Source organism: Solanum tuberosum, unplaced genomic scaffold (assembly GCF_000226075.1).
Source record: "Solanum tuberosum cultivar DM 1-3 516 R44 unplaced genomic scaffold, SolTub_3.0 scf00503, whole genome shotgun sequence".
In the NCBI taxonomy this organism is placed as follows: domain Eukaryota; kingdom Viridiplantae; phylum Streptophyta; class Magnoliopsida; order Solanales; family Solanaceae; genus Solanum; species Solanum tuberosum.
Window position 1 is genome coordinate 82,369 of NW_006239427.1, and position 17,492 is coordinate 99,860.

The following is a 17,492-nucleotide window of genomic DNA, read 5'->3' on the forward strand; positions in this document are numbered from 1 at the left end:
CCATGTTGGATTACTTACAAAAAGGTTTACAACCAAGATAATTGTCACGACCCGAGTCTACAGCCTGGACGTGGCTGATACTCAAGAACCATTGTTGGTCCCCAAGCGAACCCTCATCCTGACTGACTACAAGCGGAAGACTAACTTAAGCATGCAAAATCTTAAAAACTAAATAAAATTTATTGAACTCATTTACAGGTCTTTAACTCAAATAATTTACTCTGAAAAAAAATAGAATATTCAAGTAGCCAACAATAGGCAACTTAAGTCTTTAAAACATTTAACAAAATAAATAAAACAGACTTCACAAACTCTACTTTCTATCTATGAAGCCTCTAATTGACAAATATGGAAGTCGGGACAAGACCCACGACATCCTAACAACTTATATAACTGAAAGTACAAGAGGAACCCTCCGGAAGCAAGGAGGCTCGCCATAGCTAACTCGAACTCCATGTGGTATCAATGAAGCGCCTGTTGATGATCCTGAATACATGTATCTCCATCATGAAACGATGCAGGCCAAATGACTCGGTACGTGGAATGTACGAGCATGTAAGGGGAATTCTAAAGCATAACATAAGCTTGAACTTGATAAAAGGAAACATATTTACCTTTTCTCAACTCTCAACTAACTTAACTCAAGAATAAGATACTCAACTCAAAGATAAAATATTCAACTCAGTGAAATAAGGCTCAACTTAATAATAAGATACTCGACTCTTGGTACTCAAACTCTGGATACTCAACTATGGATATTCAACCCAATAAAAAACAACAATAGGAGATGCAATATATGGAAAGCTTTTAAAATAGTAGAAAGCAACTCAATGTAATTAAGAATACAATACACTCAGTTTGTATGCAAGGATACAATATAAACTTTGTTTGTATATGAAAATACAAGTAACTTTGTGCATATAAAAATACAAATATCTTTGTGGGAGTTTCTCTAACCAATAACTATCACTATGAGTTATGTGATGATACAACGTCTCACCCATGCTGCCAGAACTGTCCTATACTTTGCCAGGGTATAAGACCTACTCACTAAGTGGATACACTAGTCTATGCTAAAAAGCATTAAGGAATCATCTAAAAAGTATGACCCTTTCTACCCACGTTGGCCACATGGTTTATGGGGGGCTGTGAGTTATCTGAACTCTCCCCCATATAGGTGCTCAATACTACTCCCAAAATATACTAGCTCATATGTGTAAAAACATAACTTTTCTGTGGTTTGAGATAATTACTCAAAAATCTTTCTCTTAAAAGAGATGGTACTCAAACTGCTCAAAACTCTTTTGGAAATCTTAGTTTCCTCTCATCTTAAATGTGAAAACATTTACTCTTGGGAATACTTAGTTTCCATATATCATTTTAAAGAAAATGAACTCAACTATGCTCTTTCTCAAAAACATTTCAAAATCATATTATAATATGATCATTGATGACTCGGGAAGTCATACTGCATAAACATTGATGGTATATCTAGATACCATACTGCTCATACATTGATGGCATACTCGATTGTCATACTAATTAGGTTTTAGAAAATTCTTTTCTCAAAACTCATCTTTATTTTCCCAAAAATCAGTTTAAGAACTCAATAATTAGGAATATAATTTTTAAAAGAATCATGAACTTAAGAACACAAATCAACTTAACTCAAGAATACTCAAATCTAGGGGTAGGATCCTAGATTTCTCTTTTACTGATTTGAAAGAAGATGTAGGGCGTGAGAACGAACTAGTCCAACACTATTATAGCCTTACATACTTCAAAAAAAAAAAAAGGTTCTTGAAGATTCTTAAGGAATCTTGAAGAATCTTGAAGAAGAACTTGATTAAAAGCCTTGAAACCCTAGCTTGAAGGTAAACAATCAAGAAAACCTTTCTTGAGATTCTTGAATTAGTTTCTTGAAATCTCTATGGCCAAGATTTATTATTTTCATTAGTGATTCATAATTGTATGGAGGAACTTGAGTTAGAAAGAATGGCATTCTTGGAGAAAAACTTACCTTGAAGAAGAATCTTGAAAAAGATTAAAAGAATCTTCAATGAAGTCTTCTACTTTGATTTTTCCTTAGGGTTTTGCCGTAGGGTTTGGGATAGAAGAGACTGATGGATTAAAATATGAAAATCTGATTGTTTTGAGCCTTTTATTAGTCAAGAAATTCGTTTAAGGTTTTCTTGGAGGTAAAAAAACAAAAACGACTCTTTTTAATGTTTTTCCGTCGGCTAATTCGTAACATCACTGTATAGGTTACTAAAATAGTCGTAACATTTTACTCAGAAATTGGATTGATGTGAAATTGGCAACGTTGAAAAGTAGATTCAAATACCTTTAATTGGATAGGTTATGGCTCACGTAACCCTTTATATTCTAAGAGATATGGTCGTTTGAAGTTGACCCAAGTAGAATCTTACATCAAAACTTAATCGATAAGGAAAATTCAAGAACACTTATCAAGAACTCATCAAGAAATTAAATCTTAATGAACCCAACACTATGGAAGCTTACATACCTCAAAGAACTAGGTTCTGGCGAAATCTTAAATTTCTTGAACGAACGCTTGAAACTTTGAACTTTTTCTCCCCTTGAATGTTCTCTCTAAAACCCTAAACGCTTTTGGGGATGAATGAAACTAATTCTAATCAGTTTAGACTCCTAAAACCTTACTAAAAACGCTTAAATCTGATTGGGTAACGAAAAGACCAAAATACCCCTTACTATGTTCGGGTAACTTTCCTTAACTGGACAGCCTGACTTCAAAAGATCATATCTCACTCATCCGACCTCGAAACTTAGAAAACTTGATGGCGTTGAAAAGATAATTCAAAGACCTTTCATTAATTATCTTTTAGCTCACCTAACTCATCGTGTACTCAGAGTTATGGTCATTTGAAGTTGACCCAAAACTCATAACTTAAGTGGAAATAGCAATTTCCAATTTAGTTATTTTTGGAACTCAAGGTGCTACATCTAGTGACCTTAACACTGAAATTTTTAATTCCTCGGTAAAATCCTACTCATAATGAAGGATGGTTCGAGTCTGAGCTCAATTTTTTGGGATGCTACAATAATAGCGCAAGACGCTTTTAGTTAGAGTATGAAATTGCTAATTACTCTCAAGGACGTCTTTCTGTTCAGGATTATTTTTTTTGGATTTCAGAACTTATGGGCTGAATTTACAGATATTGTCTATGCCAAAATACCTACTGAATCTCTATCAGTGATTCAGGCAGTTCATAAGCAAAGCAGCGAGACCAATTTTTGATGAAATTACAATCCGATTTTGAGAGTGTTCTCTCTAACTTGATGAATCGTGACCCATCTCCCTCTTTGGATGTTTGTTTTAGGAAATTACTTCGTGAAGAGCAACGTCTTGTCACACAAAATGCTTTCAAGAAAGAAAATGATGTCACTGTTGCATTTGCTGCTCAAGGTAAGGGAAAAGGGCAGGGATATGAGTAGAACTCAATGCTACAGTTAAAAGGAATATCGTCATATTGCTAGCAATTGTAGCAAGAAGTTCTGTAATTATCGTAAACAACAAGGACACAATATCAAAGAGTGTCCCACGCACCCTCATATTCGTAGGATCAATGCATTTCAAGCTGGGATAAATGGTTCCACTTATGATAACTCATCTTCAGGACAAGTTCTTACTCATGAAATGGTACAACAAATGATCGTGTCAGCCTTCTCAGCATTGGGATTCCAATCATATGACCAACTCAACAAGCATCCTAAAAAATGTTCGTAAGTATCAAGGTCCATCACAAATACAAATTGCCAATGGTAGTAATTTACCCATTACCAAGGTTGGGGACATTTGTCCAACTTTCGAGAATGTTTTTGTTTCACCAAAGCTCTCAACTAGTCTTATTTTAGTTAGACAATTGGTAAATAACAACTGTGATGTGAATTTTTCTCATAATGGTTGTCCTGTGAAGGATCAAGCGTCGGGGATGAAAATTGTAAAGAGGCTAAAGTTGGACGATTGTTTCCTATACACTTTTCCATTCCTCCAGTTCTATCTTTTGCTTGTACTTCTACTGCTAGTAAAACTGAGGTTTGGCATAAGCGTCTAGGACATCCAAATTCTGTTGTGTTGTCTCATTTATCAAATTCTGCTTTATTGGGAAATAAAAATCAACTTTCTGTTGCTTCCATTGATTGTTCTACTTGTAAATTAGGCAAAAGTAAAACTCTTCCTTTTCCTAATTTTGGTAGTTGTGCTACAAAGTGTTTTGATGTCATTCATAGTGATGTTTGGGGCATTTCACCAATTATTTCTCATGTTCATTTCAAATACTTTGTGACATTCATAGATGATTATATATAGTCGGTTACATGGGTGTATTTTCTTCGATCCAAATATGAGGTATCTTCCATGTTCAAGACATTTTTGGCTTACATTGAGACTCAATTTTTTACATGCATCAAATTATTAAGATTTGATTCTGGTGGAGAATATATGTCTTATGAATTCAAAAAATTCTTGCTTGACAAAGGAATTGTCTCACAACACTCTTGCCCATGTACACCACAACAAAATGGAGTTGCTGAATGAAAAAATTGCCAACTTTTAGATGTCACTCGTACTTTATTGATCGAGTCCTCTGTACCATCTAAATATTGGGTGGAAGCTTTGTCTACTGCTGTCTATTTAATTAATAGATTGCCATCTAAAGTGCTAAATCTTGAGTTTCCATATTTTAGTCTTTATCACCAAAATCCTAACTATAGTGATTTTCATACATTTGGTTGTGTTTGTTTTGTGCATTTGCCTCCTTTGCAGTGCAATAAACTTTCTGTACAGTCTACTAAATGTGCTTCTATGGGTTATAGTACTTCACAAAAAGTTTTATTTTCTATGATCCATGTTCTCACAAATTTCGTATTTCTAGAAATATTATTTTCTTTGAGAATCAGTATTTCTTTCCTACGATTGTAGATTCATCTTCTGCATCTCCTTTTCTTCCTACTTTTTAGGATTTATCATCTTCTTTTAAGAGGTTCAAATTTGGATTTGTGTATGAACGATGTCGGCCAACTTTACCCTATCTCGACACTGATTCGCCGCCTGAAACTGTACCACAACTAGAATATGAGAATTCTTCAAGATCTAGTCCTCTTGAGCCTACTCGACGATCTACAAGAGTATCTCGTACTCCCAATTGGTATGGCTTTTCCTCTACTTTATCCAACATATCTGTTCCATCTTGTTACTCACAAGCTTCCAAGCATGAATGATGGGAGAAAGCAATGGAGGAAGAACTTTTGGTTCTTAAAGAAAATGACACATGGGACATTGTTTCATGTCCTTCAAATGTCCACCCTATTGGATGTAAATGGGTTTATTCAGTCAAACTTCATTCTGATGGAACTCTTGATCGGTACAAAGTTCGATTGGTTGTTCTTGGTAACAAACAAGAGTATGGGGTGGACTTTTGCACCCGTAGCCAAAATGACTACGGTACGAACTATTATTGTCATTGCTGCTTCACAAAACTGGTCTCTGTATCAAATGGATGTCTAAAATGCTTTTCTCCATGGTGATCTTAAAGAAGATATTTATATGAAATCTCCACGTGGTTTGTTCTCATCACCTACATCAGATGTATGCAAGTTGAAGTGGTTTTTGTATGGATTAAAACAAGCTCCAAAAGCTTGGTTTGATAAGTTTTGATCTACTTTGCTACAATTTTCTTTTGAGCAGAGAAAATATGACTCATCTTTGTTTCTTCGAAAAACATCTACAGGTTGTGTTCTTCTTTTGGTGTATGTAGATGACATTATTATCACAGGAGTTGATTCTTCACTAATCACTAGCCTCCAACAGCAGCTTAAAGATTATTTTCATATGAAAGATCTTGGTACTCTTACTTATTTTTGGGTTTGGAAGTTCATAATGTTGCTTCAGGTGTGTTTATAAACAAACACAAATATACTCACGATCTGATTTCTTTGGCTGGTCTTCAAGTTTCCTCCTCAGTAGATACTCCACTGGAATTGAATGCCAAGTATCGTCATGAGGAAGGCGATCTTCTTCCTGATCCAACTATGTTTCGACAATTAGTTGGGAGTCTAAATTACGTTACTATTACTCGGCCTGATATCTCTTTTGCAGTTCAACAAGTTAGTCAATTTATGCAAGCTCCCCATCATCTCCACTTGGTGGTTGTTCGTCGCATCATTCGGTACCTTCTAGGAACATTTACTCGTGGATTGTTCTTTCCAAGTGGTTCTCCTATTCGTCTTAATGCTTTTAGTGATTTTGATTGGGCGGGATGTCCTGATACTCGTCGTTCAGTCTCTGGTTGGTGCATGTTTCTTGGAGAGTCATTGATATCTTGGAAGAGTAAAAGGCAAGATCGTGTGTCAAAATCTTTAACAAAGGCTGAATATCGATCCATGTCTACTGCTTGCTCCGAGGTTGTATGTCTTCGTGGATTACTTGCTGAGATTGAAGAGGGAGTGCAATATTGCTTTACTAACCAACAGATATGTGTTAATCAGGGCTACACTCTTGGAAGATTATGTTATTCTGCTTTCTAAACCAGTTTTCTACTTAACTCATCAAAATTGGTCCTATACGATGAGGACCCTAAAGTGGGATCCATTATTTAACCCAGAGGAGGAGACATCAACGGCTATAGCATGGATTTCCTTTCCTTCATTGCCCGCAAATTTCTTTGGGAAAGAAACTGTATTCTCATTAGCTGCAGCAGTTGGAAAACCATTGCAGGTGGATATGGCGACTAAAAATCAGACTCGACCTAGCTGCAGCAGTTGATTGTCGTAGACTTCTTAGTGTTGTGATCAACAAATTGAAACGTAACAACGATATAGTTTTCAGATCCACTGAAGAAATATCAAGATTTCTGCATGACAGTTTCTCTTTACTAGAGAAAATTACCAGTCCAAAAAGATGCAAGTAAGGCAAAGATTGAATTACTCTATCAAAGTCAAAATCAGTAAAATAAATAGCAAGGTGTGTACCTTCTTGAAGGCAGTAACACCCCAAAGATTGTCAAGTTGGTTTGGCTGACCGGTAATGACCAGGCAACTAGCTGGATTAGATTGAACCCGTACCTATGTTTACCAAGAAATAAGGGCATTAGAGCTTTGAGATGTTGTAAAAAGATGAAAACAAATTGAATGCACTTGATGGAAACAAGTAGCACGATTGGTATTATACCTCATCTTGTAAAAGCCCAGGCACCAGTGCATAGACCTCAAGATAAAAACATTAGAAGAAAGGATCAAGATAAAGTACGACTTACGGCTTAGATGTTTCAGTTTCTGCAGCTTTCATTGGGTGCTCCACTTCATTTTGTCCTTGGTGCTTAAGAGAACGTGAATACAACAAGAAATTTTGCTGCGGTCACTATTCCTTTTTGATAGAGTATGAGTTGAAGCAAAAACTAAAGTTCTCGGATGATGATCCTGATATAGTTACAGTGTTAACTAACAGCAACTAAAGGCCAAAGTTTTGGAGAGTGCCAGACTTCATATTGGGAAATGGTGAGGCGATAACAGCTCAATGATAGAGATATATGAATTGGCAAAGAATTGACGAACAATCTTACCACTATTTTTTAGGCTCTTCGCACGCTTTGGCATATTGTTGGCATTCCTGTCCTATAAAAGATGAAAAACACCAAAATTACTTGTACGTGGCAATAGACAGGATCAAACTTAAGAAATATAATGCCCAAATACCTCTACAAGGATTCAACAATAGACCTTTACAATTGGCTCAGCAACCTCACCATAACCAAGAAGGTGTTGCTCCTGCCAGCCTAGCCTACAACGAGCAGCTGAATCTCTTACTACCCTTCCTGATGCAGAACTTTGGTAATCACTTCCCTGCAGAATTACTTTAAATAGTTCATATTTTATTATATATACATATACTACAAGACTACATTAGTCTTTTCCTAGTGTCAATTAAAAAAAGTCTTTTCCTAGTGTCCCTTATCCCAAAGTAAGGCCATACTGATTTCCGTCGAAGTCAACTAAAGAAGGATCCATGATCAACTTTGAGAACTTGAGCGAAGTCAACATACATTGATGATTCTAACTACTTAGGGTAATAGGCTTCCCCATATATCAATTAAAAGGTGTACAACTTACTGCAGATGTGAAGATACATCACATAACAACAAAGTAAACACAATGTTACCTCATTGTCAACACCCCAAGAAACAGGAGGAGCAGCAATAGGAAGTTGAAGCTCTCCATTTTGTGTCCTATGCCTTTCATATGGTAGAAGTAACTAACATACAGAGAAATCATGAGATAATAGAATGTACATAAACAAAAAGTAAGAGGCAGATAACTTTTTAGAACAAATTCTATGCAAAATCACCATATAAGCATGGAGATGAAGTAATTTATTAAACTTAAACATCTAAGTTTGGCATTTCAAAATGTGGAAAGCTAAGGAGAAGTCCAATAGGATAAAATGAGCCAGAATGTCCAGCTGCCATCTCACAGTCATATAACCAATTGCAAAAATAAAAGCAGAACCACGAAAATGAAAAGAAGCAAGCACAAACTATTCAAATGACTTTATAGGTCACAAAAGACGGACTGTTAGTAAAAGTTTTCTAAGTTAATACTTCACAAAGCACCCACCAATTTTTTTGGATAAGGTTAAATAATTTGTTGATGATTGAGGAAAATCCTGTATACAAGCCGTATACCAAGAAATAGAGAACCTATACAAAATATGGTCCTCTACAAAAGACATTCAATCATCTATACAAGCAGGGACCTCATAGGTGCACCAAAAAAGAAATTAGAGATAAAAAGGCTAATCCCTACATTTACAAACTCAAATTCTATCCCTTCAAACACTCTCTCCCTCTCCTTCCATACAGCCCACATAAAAGATAACATCGCAAACCACCTATCCACTAACAATGCGACATAATTCAGGTCCCAGAAACTCACCTTATACCAAATATTAGCAGCATGGCGGACAGTAGTCAAAATATACTAATAACTATCAAGGGAAGAGAACTTTAGGTTATTACCTTCTCATAGAAGCCGCAGAATGTCCAAGAAACAGTAGTGCAAGTCCTGAGAAAGAAGATTATCAGAGCCCCAAAAAAAGCATTCAGAGAAAGTCGTATAATAGTAGATAGAAGGCATTGATATTGTCTTATATATTCAGTTGATTATCATTCCAGTAAATTCTTATCTTATTTGATCATCAAAAGATATCTTGCTCATTACTATTTATTCTGAGTTACTCATCTAACTGGAGACATCGACACTCATTTCACATTGAGCAAATCTAGCATAAGGAAGCAACCCGTCAACATCTCATAAAGTCTAGACTCCCTATTCAGAAGCATTTGTAAATATTTAAGGCTTCAAGTCCCTGCGTGCTTAACTCTAGAACCAATTGCCACCACTCTGATATCTAGTCCTCTATATTTGACCAAGACCTAACAGAAAGAAAGATGCAACATTCCTTGGGTATGTTGTTGTTTGTTGTTAATGCGGTGTATGTTTCTTAGCACTTATAGCCTAAGTTGCTCGGACTCGGTGCGGGTGTCCGATACCCCAAATCATGACCTAATTTTTAAGATTTGGGGATATGGATCCATGTAGGGATACGTCTGTGGGGATTCGCCTAAAAATAATTAAAATATCTAAAAGAAGAGTTAGAAAACCTAAATTATGAAATATTATGGGAGAACTTGAGGAGAATATGGAAGGAAATTAACGGAAAAGGAGTGACATAGAAATTTCTAGATAAAAGGTATTTCATTTTCTTCAATTTCACCTTAGCTTTTGTATTGATTACAGACAATCATTAAAACTGTCCAAACTTACCCCATCTACTTTGGTCAAAGCATCCAAAACCAGTTGACCAAATTGGACACGGATCCCACACCCATGTTGTATCGACACGGGTGTGGCACCAAAAGTGAAGAGTCTGAGCAACTTAGCTTATAGCTTGATATTGGAATCTATGTTGTTATTTTTGCAAAAGCATTTCGTGTTTTCTTCGTATTTTCAATTTTAGTAGTTTTAATACTCTCTCCGCTATAAAAGAATGCCTCTTTCCAAAGTTACCAAGTTCAAAGAAAAGAATGCTACTTCCCTTTTTTGGCAATTCTTAATTTCAATGTGTCACAAGTAGAGTCCGAGCAACTAAGCTTATAGCTTGATATTGGAATCTACGTTGTCATTTTAGCAAAAGCACTTCATGTTTTCTTCCTATTTTCAATTTTAGTAGTTTTAATACTCTATCCGCTATAAAATAATGCTTTCTTCCAAAGTTACCAGGTTCAAAGAAAAGAATGTCTCTTCCCTTTTTTGGTAATTCATAATTTCAACGTGTCACAACTCACATGACATGTTCAAGACCACAAGATTAGGGATATTTTGGTACATTCTACACATTTTTGGTTTATCTAAACTCAAATGTAAAATGAACCTTCAACCTAAAATTCTTATTTGAACAACTTTTTATTGTCATTGATCTATTTTAGTCATTACTAAACTAAAATAGCTTACTCAATATCTACAATTGCTTATTCATATGCTATTATGAGTTCAAGACAGGCCGCTATGGTGATATTGGTAGACACATTGCTCTTAGGAAGAAGTGCTAATGCATCTCGGCTCGAGTCCGAGTGGTAGTATACTATCTTCTAAAAAGTATAAAAGGATCTTATAATGAATTCAATTCCCGATTTTCATTTAAAATTAGGTAATTAAGGGACTCTTATTTTTAAAGTCTTTTTATAATATTTTCAACCTTGAGCATACATTAACTCACATTTCCTTTTCGATCATTTCAATTGTAATTGTTAAAAAGTCCCACATCGGAAGAGGAATAGGAAATTGGACTCCTTATATGGACTTGGACAAACCTCCCCTCATGAGCTAGCTTTTGAGGTTGTGGTAGACTCCGGTGTCATATCTTTATATGGTCTTAGAGTTAGACTCATCCTAGTTTGTTGTTCACCGATGTTGGGTCCCCATAACGGTTCACGCTCTAGTTGAGGTCTGGGCGTACGGGGAAATGTTAAGAAATCCCACATCGGAAGAGGGATGAGAAATTGGACTCTTTATATGGAAATGGACAAACTACCGCTCATGAGCTGGGTTGAGTTGCGTCCAGGTGCCATATCTTTATAGTAATTACCATTCATTTGATAACCTTTTTAGTCGATGAAATCGTAAAACTATATGATTCATCAGAAAAAGGCAATAGTTGCTCTTTTCTATATAACAAGATTATGTTACTCATTGGATTTCTTCGGGACATTTTCCACTAAGCGATTTATATGAATCATTAATGTTCCTTTCATGGAGTTTCTCCCTAATTCATATAATTCTGTATTTTGAAAAAATTGTTATAATTTTAAGTACGTAAAATAACTGGACCAAGTGCTATATTTATCCAAGGCTACAAGATTCAAAAAAATTATTTACTTTCTTAAAGTCTATGTCAAGTCAAAACCAGACAAACATTTGAAACTTCGGGAGTATTTATTAAGGTTTTATACAATTCATGAACAATTGTTCTTCTACCACCTTCTGATATAATGTTCTAGCAACCAATCAACTTAATACTCTCACATGTACCCAAAATATATCGTAACATTTCACATCCAAAACAACAGAAATAAACTTTAAAATCTTGGCACATCATCAGTAAAACAATGACAGACAACATCTCCCTTACATAGTTAATATTGGGGAAGTTGATGTTTGACGAGTAAAGGATAAATATTCATATCAAGTTGCCAGAAAAAAAAAAGAAATAACCAGGGCCAACTAAATCCTCACTTGGGGGGATTAAAGGAGTCTCCCATTTGCCGCCACAACTTCAATCTAGTTACCTACAGAGATAAAGTAGGTTAACAGTACACCATCAAAAGTACGTGGGACTAACACAAAATTCATCTCACAGACTCATAGCATATTGCATCATTACTTAATCAACCAAGTAACAGAAGAAAATACACAACCACGGCTTCAATTTTTTTAATTATACTATAAAGTACAAAGCTACATTGCTTATTTCTTAAAAATAAATAAGAATACCCTCTCTAACAACTCGAGGTTCACACTGTGATATTTGGAAAGAGAAACATAGCCCTCCAGGGATGCTTTACACACGGCCGTGTGAACAAGCAGCAAAAAGCCTTTAACAAAAATGGCCACATAAAATCATGGTTAATCGAGAAATAACTCCTTGACTTATTGCACTCGATTACTGACCCACTGCTTCTGATTTGCTCAGGACATTTTGGGGAAGTGACTAATATACTCTGCAGTTCTTGATTCAATTAAAAAAGTAAAATCTATAACCGAGAACTGATCAAATACAAGTGCAGAATAAAAGACTTACTCGATCATAGCCACCTAATTTGATCACAGATCTCCATAACCTAGCACGAAGAACATGAAAAGATATAATATGTACAAGGAACAAGATGAAAATAAAAAGGCTCAATGATAAAACCATGATACACTTACTTTAGGCAATTAAGAGAATGACCATAAAACTTAGGTAGTTTAAGTTCCATTGCCTTCTCCCGGTAAAAGGTGCCTAGTTTTCCTATAAATGCAGCTTGATCCTCAGGAGAGCCTTCATCATCCTTACCATCAGCCATCTAAAATTTGGAAACAAACTTTAAAAATTTCATGATGAATAGACAACGATCTTGGATTCCTGGTTATATGCTTATATATTGTCGTGCTTATATACTTTTATTTATCTCATTATCGTACAAAAAATTATGAATGGTATAAAACTAAATTAAAGAAAAGGAGTACAGTAATAGATTGCCTTTGTCTCTATTTTTATAAAGTGTTATTCTTTCGTGAGTTAGTAAAAATATATTTGTATTGATGCATATTAAGTTATAATAAATTACTTCGGTAATAACGGGCTCGGGTTTGTATCTAGCTATCAAATGCACGGATATATAGTTGATTTTAGCCAAAATATTATTTCGCTCGTTTGTGGATCATGGGCAAACCTTTAAAGTTTAAAGTCAAAGAGTTAAAATTTATTAAACTTGAAGTCTTTACACAGAGTAAACAGAGTCAAAAGTTCAATATCATATTTGTAAATCACCCAATTGCAGGGCCTTCATTTAAGATATATATAGATCTAAAATATGCATGTGCTTCCATTTGATACATGTAGTTAAACAGAATTATGGTTGGCATTCTTTTCGTATATATCATAGTGTTTTTTATAAAATAATAATGTATGAAATTCAATCAAATATGTTTAGTGTTCATGCATAAATGATTAAATTCCAATTAAAATTATCTGAAGTTTGTAAGGTGCACAACTAGTTTTTGAATACTAGATATCCAATATTCTAGTCACTATGGGTGTATTTGCCCAACCTAAGTAGCTTTGTTTTGTACATGTATATCATAATCATGGATTCTTATATGATCATATTTTTCTTTTTGATGTATTTTCATAAACAATACTTTTTAATCTAAAATTTGAAAACAAATTTAAATTTTTTATGATGAATCAGAGTATGTACCATTGCACAAATATTCTCAGATGCTTCCCCACTATAATGTCTAGCATTTGCAGTTGAAGGAAACATTGGACTAGCTGGTTCTGGCATTTTTCCAATAAAAGAATCAGTGATAACATTTGTAGGAATTGTTTTCATTTGAGAGTCCTCTTGTCGATCCACCATCAAATCATTACCATTCTGATTGACCTCATAGATCATTTTCTCAATATTCTGTAATTCATCATCAATCACCTTCACGTAGCCACTTACCATATCATCCATTCCAGCATCAATAGTAGGTGGTTTGTTCTCCAGCACCACATTGTCGTGTGCCTCTGGCTAACTCTTAGAGTTGAGCTGGTCCTCTGCCTCACTTCTAGCATTCTTCAATTCCTCTCCCTTTGAATCACTATGATCATCTTTCTTGTCCTCAGCATTGCTTTTGCCAGTCTTAACACCATTTTCGTACTTAACCGGCGACTCATTGGACACAAGGACATCACTAGCAGGGACATTCTTTTCCGCATCCAGCATCTCTACATCACCCTTATCCATTCTGACAACTAATCATAGGCAACATATCATATGTATCAAATTTCGGCATTCTAATACTCATCTCATCAAAAAAGCATCCAAAGTGAAAGGAAAGGGAAGAAATAACTTCCAAAAAAGCTGATATGCATCACTTTCAAATCAATTTTTTACAAGAAAAGAAACTTTATATCTAATTCATTCTTAAACGTCTTTTTTTTCTCTGCTATTGATATAACTTGAATCCCTGTTTGTCAGTTTTTGTGAGTGATTTGGAGTGGGGGGAAAAAGTGAAAAACATCTTTTTTATGTTTTCTAAATTCATGAAAATTTGGGGATTTTATGGCATAAAATTCCCAATTCTTCATGAATTTGAAAAATATAAAAAAGTTGTTTTCACCTTTTTCTCTCCAAATCACTCACAAAAACTCAAAAATAACTGCAATTTATTTATATTAACAACCATACCCAACTCCGATTTTCAATTGATAATCGGAGTTGTGTTTGGTTGTGAATATAAATAAATTGGAATTGTTTTTGAGTTTTTGCAGGTGATTTGGAGTGAAAAAAGTACCTTTCTTTTCAAATTCTCTCAATTTTCATGGCCAAACTCCATTACATATAAAAGCTATTAGAAAAAGTATGTATTCCTTCACACAAACACACAAAAAAAAATTCTAACCTTAGTTTCATCAAAACAGAATTCAGGATACAAAAACATACAGAATAAAAATAAAAATCCTGTTTTTCATCCCCATATGTTCAACTCTAAACAGAATGAAAACTAAAAAAAGGTCCTCCCGCCGATCAATTCACCGGAAAAATACATCAAAACTTCATCCACAACTCAAATGTGTTTAGTTTTATTCATTTTTTTCAAAAACAGAGCAACGTTCAATAGATAAACAAGTAATGCCGGGGAGTAAAAACACTTCCAGGAATCCATCAAATTCAGCAACGGGTAGGAAGTGCAATCGAAATTGGAGGTTGATGAAGCAAAGTAGCTTAACAAAGAAGGAAACGATCGTGAGTTTAACCCTCCAACGGCGGCTTTTGCTTCTTCAAATACTTTGGGCACTAAGTAACTGAAGAGTGTGAGTAGGATATGAGTTAATTCTTTTGTCTTTATGTGAGACTTTTTGAGAAAATAACTAAAATGGTACTTAATTTACTAGTAATATTTTATTTTGTTTTTTTAATATATTTTAGGAATAATTTCAATTATATATAATAAATTAGTAATTAGTTTAAAATAAATATAGTCATATAATTAAAAAATCATTGAAAGTATACATTGACTATATATATAATATAGTTTGTTAAAAGTCATAGAAAGTATATAATGAGTACTGACTATTTAAAATAGCATATTTATACATGACGATATACTCAAAAAATTAAATATAGCTTAATTATATGAAGTATACATTGACTATACATGAAGTATACTTTGACTATTCAATCTCGATGAACTCGAAATAACCTCTAAATAGTACCAAAATTTAAATTTGAAATTCTCTCGATATTTTGAGTCTTCTGATATATAATTCACTTGAAACGATTCACGTTTGCGGAAAATCAAATTTATATTGTTATATACCAAAACTGTATGGATTTTTTTGATAAAAATATGACCTTGGTGCAAATATCATATACCCAAATTTTGAACCTCAAAGAATTTGATGCTCAAATTTTGATTATATATATTTATATTCTCCTTGGGACCTTAAATCAATTATTAGAGCTTTATATCCATCCTTCTTTGTGAAGCGATAAATACAATATCGCAAAAGGACAGCTGAGTACACGAAACATCCCACATTCAGATAGAGTCGTATAGGCTAACCTACAAAGTGCATTCCTGTCCTTACTAGTTTTTATCTTTGTTTTTTTGGTTTACCACCCAATGCCCCATTGGAGCTCCGACTAAATTTGAATGACGTACTGCAGAGCCTATTATGGGGTAATGCTCCCAACATGACTTTCTTCATACTAGTTTTTTTCTTTCTTTCCTATTCATTTTAAACAGTCTATTCCCCATTGATATAACCAATTTTTTTCTCCAGACAGCATTGTTAACAAATATAGGATCTTTTTGGCTTAGATATTGAGATGTAAAACTTTTAAATTCATAGTTCTTGAGAAGAGATGATTTATGTCAAGGAATAAAGAGATTTGCTCTAACGCGAAGAGAATGAGAAGAAAATGATGGTAACAAATGAAGAATTACTTGCAGATTAGCAAATAGGCGCGGGAGAAGGTGATGTAGTAAGGTCACTCTTAGCTTTCTATCCTCCAGAAGCTTCTAACTCAAATGGAATTAGTTGGACATTGTGATGGATAAGTTCATTTGAGCTTTATTAGATCGTTATGTATATGAACTCGATCATCATGTTGTTTCAGTCAGCATTGTAATCACAAGCCTTGGTACTGATTTCACCAAGTTGGAATCTTTCGGGAAAGTTGATGTTTTTGCTGAGAATCTGGTGTGGTTAAATCCATCCCTACTTTGAGAAAACTCTCTGTTCCTTCTTCTTTTAATGCTTCATTTGGCATTCTTACTTCGGTCCTCAATGACTTTTAACATGTCAGTGGATTATACAGAAGCTGGCAAAGGCCTCCGGGAGTGAAAGCAAAACTCATTGATAGTAAAGCTTCTAAAGGTATATGAACACAATCTAAAACACTCGCTAAAACTTGCCTCGCTACAATGGTTATTTAAGGTTTACTTATAAATCGAACAGAGTCTATTTATAAAGCAATGAAATGGAATGCATACTATTGTACCGACAGAATTAGAAAGTTCTTTTATGAAATGATTTTCGACTAGTCAAGAAGAAAAGCTCTTATTCCTAGAGTTTCGAACACGTAAACTTAAAATCCTGAATCTTCCTCTGCCATTCAAGAAACTAAGTGAGTTTATCTCACTGAAGTAGTTGTGACTTTGCTTCAATGTTTAGGAGTTTATACTTGCACATGATGTGAGGACGTTCAATCTTTTGAGCCGTTGATAATTGTCACTCTTATTAATCAAGGTTGTATTACATCGAGTACACTCTCCAAAATCCCAGTGAAAGTCTCAGACATCTATTTGCAGTGCTCGGGATAGGTGACAATGGGATTTACAACAGACTGCATACTCTCACTGGACATGTCAGCTAAATGAAGCAAAAAGACACGCATTATAAACTTACTTGGCTTTTCATTTTTCCATTACTAGAGGATGATGAAGAGATCAATAGACTGTAAAATTGATTAAGATTTAATTTATCTTGCAGTTTGTAAAAGAGGAGGCAGAAAAATATGGTGCCAAAATACAGTAGGTAATTGTTATATTCTAGGTGTTTTGATGATTCTCACAAATACTGGGACCTAGTAGTCCCTGACAGAGTGCTCTCGTCCAGATTCAAATGGGTACAACTATAA

General features: G+C 34.6%; 2 protein-coding genes across 2 annotated transcripts; one reads left to right on the top strand and one right to left on the bottom strand.

Moving 5' to 3' along the window:
• The first annotated feature begins 5,274 nt into the window (after window positions 1-5,274).
• On the top strand, window positions 5,275-6,567 carry LOC107058397 (uncharacterized mitochondrial protein AtMg00810-like). Its single transcript, XM_015304055.1, has 3 exons — window positions 5,275-5,485; window positions 5,772-5,885; window positions 5,933-6,567. The coding sequence occupies exons 1-3, from the start codon at window positions 5,275-5,277 to the stop codon at window positions 6,565-6,567; spliced, it is 960 nt and encodes a 319-aa protein (XP_015159541.1).
• Window positions 6,568-7,521: 954 nt separating this feature from the next.
• Window positions 7,522-14,090, bottom strand: LOC107058398 (AT-rich interactive domain-containing protein 5-like). The gene is made up of 9 exons (XM_015304056.1): window positions 13,905-14,090; window positions 13,557-13,787; window positions 12,523-12,659; window positions 12,395-12,434; window positions 11,830-11,882; window positions 9,054-9,099; window positions 8,198-8,290; window positions 7,759-7,881; window positions 7,522-7,653 (listed from the first exon to the last, which is right to left on the bottom strand). The coding sequence occupies exons 1-9, from the start codon at window positions 14,088-14,090 to the stop codon at window positions 7,522-7,524; spliced, it is 1,041 nt and encodes a 346-aa protein (XP_015159542.1).
• Between the last annotated feature and the right edge of the window lie 3,402 nt (window positions 14,091-17,492).

Coding starts and splice junctions, on each gene's coding strand:
- LOC107058397 (XM_015304055.1), top strand. CDS start 5,275: ATGGAGGAAGAACTTTTGGTTCTTAAAGAAAATGACACATGGGACATT. Junction 5,486..5,771: donor CCGTAGCCAAAATGACTACG/GTACGAACTATT, acceptor AAACATCTACAG/GTTGTGTTCTTCTTTTGGTG. Junction 5,886..5,932: donor TTTTCATATGAAAGATCTTG/GTACTCTTACTT, acceptor ATGTTGCTTCAG/GTGTGTTTATAAACAAACAC.
- LOC107058398 (XM_015304056.1), bottom strand. CDS start 14,090: ATGGATAAGGGTGATGTAGAGATGCTGGATGCGGAAAAGAATGTCCCT. Junction 12,660..13,556: donor CTGAGAATATTTGTGCAATG/GTACATACTCTG, acceptor TCCAAATTTTAG/ATGGCTGATGGTAAGGATGA. Junction 12,435..12,522: donor CATTCTCTTAATTGCCTAAA/GTAAGTGTATCA, acceptor TCTTCGTGCTAG/GTTATGGAGATCTGTGATCA.